Source organism: Lactuca saligna, chromosome 8 (genome assembly GCF_052625555.1).
Source record: "Lactuca saligna cultivar CGN05327 chromosome 8, ASM5262555v1, whole genome shotgun sequence".
Taxonomy (NCBI): domain Eukaryota; kingdom Viridiplantae; phylum Streptophyta; class Magnoliopsida; order Asterales; family Asteraceae; genus Lactuca; species Lactuca saligna.
The window spans coordinates 127,052,597-127,060,709 of record NC_136424.1 but is presented as its reverse complement, the minus strand read 5'-3'; the positions used below and the strand labels follow the sequence as shown (position 1 = coordinate 127,060,709).

At 38.3% G+C, this 8,113-nt stretch overlaps 1 protein-coding gene across 1 annotated transcript; it reads right to left on the bottom strand.

The window, feature by feature from the left end:
- Window positions 1-6,974: 6,974 nt before the first annotated feature.
- Window positions 6,975-7,454, bottom strand: LOC145010082 (uncharacterized). Its single transcript, XM_078968669.1, has one exon. It carries the CDS (start codon window positions 7,452-7,454, stop codon window positions 6,975-6,977), a length of 480 nt encoding a protein of 159 aa, XP_078824795.1.
- Between the last annotated feature and the right edge of the window lie 659 nt (window positions 7,455-8,113).

The window sequence follows — 8,113 nt, the reverse complement described above, 5'->3', positions numbered from 1 at the left end:
CTAGCTGATTGTACACACTGCTCCAACTTGTTTTCTCTTAAAATTCTTTCTCATTTTAGAAAAATCATTTCTTTTCAAAAATTTTCTCAAATCCTCAGTTTAAGTTCATACATACCCGAAGGTACACCTAAATCCCTCAAACCAAGGCTCTGATACTAACTGGTAACAACGTAAATTTTCAAGCAAAGTTTTTCATTTTTAAAGCACATAAAAAAAATCATAATATATTTCTCAAAACAATATTGTTCAAATGTCAACACATATCCACATAAATTGTCACTATCCCAGAATCACCCACAAGGTCTCAAAATCGATGTGTACAATCAAGTCGGTGCCTTCCCGTGATCCTGAGAGGTACCTGAAACACATAACACATAACACGGTAAGCACGAAGCTTAGTGAGTTCCCCAAAATACCACACATATCTCATTAGCCTCTCATGGCTATCCTCGTATAAGACCCTCTGGTCAATGTGTCTAAGTGGGACTCTCCAGACCAACTCCGGTGGACCCTCCGATCCTAACTTGGTAAGCTCAGAATAATACACAACACAAATCACAAAGACATAATGAAGGATATCACAATACTTAATATAAGCACATAAGACCCTCCGGTCAAACAAAGATTACCACTATAGGTAAGTATAGTGAGAAGACTCACCTCGTAAGCAAGCAAGTAAATAATCTCGTACACGAATCTTGAACTAGCCTCCGCCTAATCACATAAGATAATTATCTCTAATTAACATTTAAGTCACGACTCTAAATAACTAAGTTATTCTCTCTCTCTCTCTCTATCTCAAACTCTTGGAATGGGTAAAAGACAATTTTACCCTTCCATGGTCCCCATAACCCCTGCCTTGACCAAACCCTAAAGTCAACAGAAGTCAACACTCTAGTCAACTATTCATGTTGACCTGACTCGCCGAGTGCATCTATGTGACTCGCCGAGTCCCTGAAAGAACAAATAGATCTGATGCGCAGGGACAAGGTTTGAAAAATCAAACCTTGAGTTAATGCTTTAGATTAATGTCTGATTACTAATAAATATTCCAGTCAAGTCTGGATAGACCAGTCAAGTCTGAGTTAATGCATTCAACAAATATTCAAGCCATAAATGAAGAATGAGAATCAAGATCAAAGTAAAGTTAATAAATGTAGAACAAGGAGAATGTTGTAAAGAATTAAAAAATGAAGTAAATGGAATATTACTTAAAAACTTTGAACAATCCGTCGTTGATTTAACATTGAAATCTCCTATAAATAGGAGTACAAGAAACATGGTACTAACTGATTACAAACATAGGAGTGGATAAAAGAGTTACATCTAACACTCTGAATATCTGAGTTTGACAAATAAATCAAACAAAGGAAAAATACATTTAATGCATAAAGACAAAATACAAATTCCGGAACATTAAACATTCCGGACACAAGGTACATTCCGGAATATATTCACTTTCTTTCTTCACATTGCCAACTTAACATCAGGTCCAGACACAAACAGATTCCAGAGCAGACTTCACTTCAGAACTACAACTGACTTCGGAATTGACAAAAGGATTTAGGATTGCTAAAGGTTCACTTTCAGGTTCCAACAACCCCCCTAAGTGAACTTAGCAATCAAGTCAGCTTATATCGCTTCTTCCTTGATGAACGTGTAGTCTAGAAACAACCATTCTCAAATTTCAATGTACCAGGTTAGCTGACTTACAAACTTTGCTTTCGCTTGTTCCAGAACTTCAGCCTTGGACGCACGACTGATGAACTTCCGAAGAGCTTTGGTAGGAACTAGGTGTTTATCAAGGACTCTGAAAAAGTCTTTCTTGTTTGTATTCTTTTTTATGTAGATAAACCCTAGAACCGGTTCATCAATTGGGCCATCAGCAAGCAATTCAACTTCATGAAGCACATAATCAATCTTTGCAACAAAGTCTTCAGTTCCGAACAGATGAGCCAACTCATAGTCGCATCAACAAAATTCTGCAACATAATCTTTGAGGAATCTCAAAGCAACATGGTAAGCACCCATGCTAATATCATCATTTTGGAGTCCTCGAAAGTGAGCAGCTAAAGTGAGAATGTCATTCAGATTCATTGTCGGGAAATCAACATCTGTGATGGTGTGGTATGCAGGTTTGTTCCGGATGATGTGATATCAGAACAATGGACAATTGAGTTCAAATTTTACCAAAATATTTCTTCCGAATCCTTGAATCTTTGTTATCCTTTTCCTTATCCACACTTCCTTTTGAGGCTGTGCGTTCATGGAGTAGAAGGTTTTTAATATTTCTCGCTCAGTCCGGATAATAATCTCCAGAGTATCATTTGGGTGAAGAGGAACGAACTTGATGTAGAACTTGTTGTATGGAGAGAGAGGAAGATCGATTTGTTCGAAATCATGTTGTTGGAAGATCATAGTACATGAAGGGTACTATATCAGAATCATGCAAAATGCCTTCGTGGCATAGAGGGGATATTCCACGCATCAGATCAGGATTATCCTTAAGATCTTGGATCCAGATATTGTACTCTAAGGCTTTGTTGATTTCTTCCTAAGACCATCTAAAATTTTGCTTTGGTGGAGGTCTGGAGTGGACAACAACACAAGTAGGCTATGATATTCATCAACTCGTATATTAAGTCTCCACAATCTCCTATCTCATTTCATGTTCTCCTAAGGAGCATGTTCCTTCATGTCTATCCTGATACTATCCTTCCACTTCCTTATAGGACTTCCTCTCCCCTCCTTACCATCAATCGTCATTGAGTCGAACCTCCTAACTGGCATTGATGCTAATATCCTTTGTGCATGTCCATATGTGACATCCACATTTTCACGGCCAGAAAAGACCGATTATTGTTTATGCTTTTTAAAAAAACAGAGTATCTCTTTTAATAAAAACGTTGCAGAATTTGTTCCCAGAAAAACATGATAATTTCATTATCAAAGCATTTCCGAAGAAATGTATTTTTATTCATTTCAAAACATTTGGGATCTCATCGTCAATACAAAAACATAAGCATAAATAGAACATACATTCATTTACACTAGTGATCTATATCTCCTTAATCTCTCACTGTAATGTAACTTCACATCGTCACCTATGATACAAGTAAACTGAGTGGGTCAGGTTGGGAAACTTGGTGACTACATAGGGTTTTCAACCCACAATAATATAATTATTATGTTTAATCAACAAACAATAAACCCAATTACCCATCCCCATTATCTTCTTTATTCCTAAGTACCTTCCCTAAGGATTTATCCTAAGGGTCGTCTCCTACATCATATTTTCCTCTCATCTCCTTACATCGCATTTCCTTATATGTTTTTTCCTAAGGACACTCCCTAAGGATCATCACCTACATCACATAGATAGTATTGATTCAGGGATTACTCCCTCAATACGTGCCCAACAAGGGTTAGGGTATCATCGCATGAATACGTAGTTACAACATCGTCTGAACTCGTAATTTATAGTAAGGGGTTAAAGTATCATGGCATGAATACGTAGTTACAACATCGTCTGAACTCGTAATTCATCACCTACAGGTTATGAGCCTGCTAGTGTTTCCATGGGGTTGTCTAGAATAATCCGTGGTCGTCATCTATACTCTGGTAGATGACTAGATCTCTAAATTGTCGGACAAGGTTGTAGTATCCTACATCACTGATTCATCATCACCTATCTATCCTTACCTAATTATCATCATCTTCCTATCATCACCTATCTCTCATTATTTTATTTCATCACACACTAACTATTTCATATACCCATGTTTTATCCCAACATATTTGTAGATATAAAGTAAATATACACATTAAATCATTTAAAAAATGTGTAAGCTCATTCATCTAGCATAGACAACAAGTATTCAGATAATATGCACACATAGCACGTAATTTATGTATAATACTTCATATTTATGTGTAAGATGAAAGTAACTGTAACACCCCGAAATATCAAGAGTAGAGTTGAAGGGCTAAAAGTGTAAATCTTGTAGGGCAACTCGGCGAGTCCATGGATGGACTCGGCGAGTAGGGTCGCGACTTTGGTCGCGTGTCAATTGGCCTACTCGGCGAGTCCAAAGATGGACTCGTCGAGTAGGTGCTGAGTGGAGAAAACCCTAATTCTCGGGGTTGAGCCCTATATAAAGAACTTAACATCCATACCCCTAGCCTCTTTACTCATCCTCAAGTCCAGAAACCCTTAGTATTCATGTGTGTGTGGATCAAAGTGCATTTGGGAGCTTGAAGGGTATTTGTTGAAGAAATATTGGGAGTTTGGAGGCTTGGAGCAAGGGGCTTTGCTTGGATTCGAGTTTCATTGCAGTTGGGGCGTTCTTTTGTGGTAATATCTTGTTCTTGGGATGTTACTCTATGGATTCATCATTTTGGGGTTTATGGGATCTTATCTTGGTATGTTTTGGAGTTTGGAGGTTAGATCTGAGGTTGCTACCTCAGATCTAGAATGGGGAAGGTCTAGAGTGCATTAAAGTCCCTGTGTTTGAGTGCTTAGTGAAGCCATCATGTCCCAAACCCTAGCTCTAAAGTGTATAAGGCTTAGATCTCTTTGGATTCACGTAAAGTTTGCCACTTTACGTGACGGATGGGTTGTAGGAGGCTAGATCTATGTTTTGGATCAATTGCATGGCCTGGAACGCTTCTGTATGGATTCAGACCGGTGGTACTTGGCGAGTCACAAGGGTGGACTCGACGAGTTGCTTGAAGATGAGCTGGAACTCGATGAGTTGGATGAACAACTCGGCGAGTAGGTTGAAGATAGCCTTAGACACGGCGAGTCTGTTCTTGGACTCAGCGAGTCTTGTCGAAGAGTCCCAATATTTTCTGGTTGAGTCGAGAATCGGTGAGTCAAGGGATGACTCGGTGAGTTGGGTGCGAGTGGACTCAGAGTTGTTGGACTCGGTGAGTCTCAGGGTGACTCGGCGAATCAGGTCGCGGAATGAGGGAAGTTCTGAGCTTGGGGACTCGGCGAGTCATTGGGTTGACTCGGCGAGTAGAGTCAGTCATGGATTGACTTTGACTGTTGTCCAGAGTTGACTAGTTTGACTCTATAGTGTTAGTCAGCCAGGATCAAGGTGGTATTAAGTAGAGATATGCTTGTGTTGTAGGAGGACGATAGCTCGGGAGATCGAGCGCTAGTGATTCCGAGATACGCGAGGTGAGTCTTCTCACTATACTTTACCTTGAGTAGGTAACCAGAGTTATGTGACAGAGTATTTGTATGCTATGTATGTTATATGTTGTACTATATTATTTCTATGTGATTTATGTTGTGCATGTTTACAGAGTTAGAACCGTAAGGTTCACAGAGTTAGAACCTGAGGGTTCACAGAGTTGGGTGCATGGACCCATAGAGTTATAGCCTCGAGTGGCTAATATGTGTTATATGTGGTATTCTGGGGAACTCACTAAGCTTTGTGCTCATAGTGTTTGATGTTAATTGTTTCAGGTACTAGTGACGACCGCGGGAAGGCGCCGACTTGATCAGTACACACGCGCGGGATTTATAATTTTGAGATCTTGGGATTTTGTATTACTTGGATTGAACGATTGAAAATGGTTGTTTTCTGAATATTAAATGAATTATGTTTTATAAAAATTTGAAAATTTTGTTTTGAAATTTACGGTGTTACAGTAACTATGCACTCACTTGAGTAGGTGGTGACTCAGCACTCGGATAACGCTTCAATACTCTCAAAACAATTTTCCTTCGATAAAACCTAGTATCAATTCCACTAGGGTTTAGTCTAACGTCAACCGTGACTAATTAATAGTCTAGCTATTATTATTATTATTATATAAGCGTTAAATAACACTTAATATAACTCATAATAATAGCCCAAATAATTATTTTAAGGACCTAATAACATTACTATAATTATTTGAAAGCTATATTAAAAATTACGTAAACGTAGCTCACTTATAGCGGGTTTTAAAGAAAACTGGACTTTATTTGGAGCAGCGTTTCGAAACCGAAAGACTCTTTTTCTCGGGACTCTGGGAGCCTCAGGGCTTCCTTAGGGTGCTAGGGGATCACCTAGGATTAGGGGAGGGTTAAAACCCTTAGAGAGAGAAAGTTTAGAGAGAAGATATGAAGAAAGGTGTGAGATTTTCGGAATGGCTCGCATGCTATTTATAGTAAGTTTTTATGACACTCACGTCGTGAGTGTCATAAGACTCACGTCGTGAATCTCATGATTCACTCCGTAGACTTGCCATTTGGGTCCCTAGCTTCGTATGGTGGCCATGACACCTCACGCTGTCCGTGTCATAAAGCTCACGTCGTGAATTGGATCTTATCCTCTCGCAGCTTCTAGATTCCGAATTATGACAAAAATACCGTGAGCATCATAATTCTTATGTCGTGAATTAGATCTTATCCTCTCGCAGCTTCTAGATTCCGAATTATGACAGATTTTGTGAGCGTCATAACTCTCACGTCGTGAGTTAGCTAGTTTAGGGTTTTTAAAAGCTAAATCTTCGGAATGCCATAACTTTTGCATACGAACTCCGTTTTTGACGTTCTTTATATCCACGTGTAGGTGGAGACATATTCTAAAACTTTCATTTAGATCCCTAAGGCTAAAAGGTCCTCTATCTTAAATTCACTATTTACGTCTCCCGGTGCCGTGCCGGTTTTGCCGAAAAACTTCGACGAGCCATAACTTCTTCGTTATAACTCGGATTTCGGCATTCTTTATACGTACGTAACCCTTGAGATATATTCTAAAACTTGGTTAAGATTATTTATTATAAATAATATTTTGTCAAAAAGTCGTTTTCGACCCCTATTATCTCTAAATTAGCTAGCCCGGATCTACGGGCGTTACACCATAGCACCTCAATCGACCTTCTTCTATTTTCTAGTTATCCTTATAAATTTAGAATAGTTGAATTTGGGTCTTATCTAGAAATTTTCTCCCATAATACCACTTTAAAATCCTCATCTATGTCACTTCCATCTTCTTATCATGCTCCTTCTTTTTTAGAAAGCATTCGGATCCATACAACATGGCAGGGCTAGCAACTACCCTATAAAATTTTTCCTTTAGTTTAAACATGATCTTCCTATCACATGAGACTCCTAAGACCGCCTCTACTTTAGGCAACCCACTTTGATGTGATGGGACACATCTATCTATGCACCCATCCTTTATGGATCGTTGAACCCAGTTACTTGGAACTCCTTTCCGTGGAAGAGTTTGTTCTCTTATACTTATCTCTATTCCTTCGTCATTTGGTTTCTTACTGAAATTGCACCAAAGATACCATGTCTTACTAGTGTTGATCTTCAGTTCTTTCTCATTTAATGATGACCTCTGGGTCTCTAACTTAGAATTCATCTCAGTCATAGACTCCACCACCGACACAATATCAACAACAACAACAAAAATACCAAGGTAGTTCCCCGTGAACTCGCCTGACATCTCATCTAAGATAAATGAGAAGACAAACAAACTAAGAGTCGGACCTTGATACAGTCAAATTTCGACCAAAAACGATATTGTGTCACCACCTAGCAATCTTACATATGCGTAGGCTGACAGTACACATCGTGTATAATCATGACATATCTCGTTGGGACCTCTCTGGCTTCTAAGGTCCTCCAAATTGCTTCTGGGGTCACACTATTATTCTGGAGATTGATGAACACCATATGGAGATCCTTACTTCATTCTCTATATTTCTCCACAAGGTGTCTAATGAGGTGAAATTATAGTTGGTGGTATATGGACAACGTAAAACTTTTATTTGAAAAAATGTTTCCTATGATTCCATTAACAATGAATAATTTTTTATTCTTTTTGAAAATATTCATTGTTGAAATAAATATCGTTATGTAGAAAACATATGATTGTAAAATTCATATTATTGTTTTGATTATTAAAATAAGATGTACCTTACTTCCTTTACCTTTAAAATACTTATGATGTTTCATATAATTCATTGAGACATGATTGTAGCTTAATTCTCGACCTAATATGATCATGCGTAACGTTTTCACTAACCGGTCTAAGTTTAGATGGAAATTAAACTGAATTTTAAAATTCGTACAAATTTAATACTAAATATGATTGCGCTGATT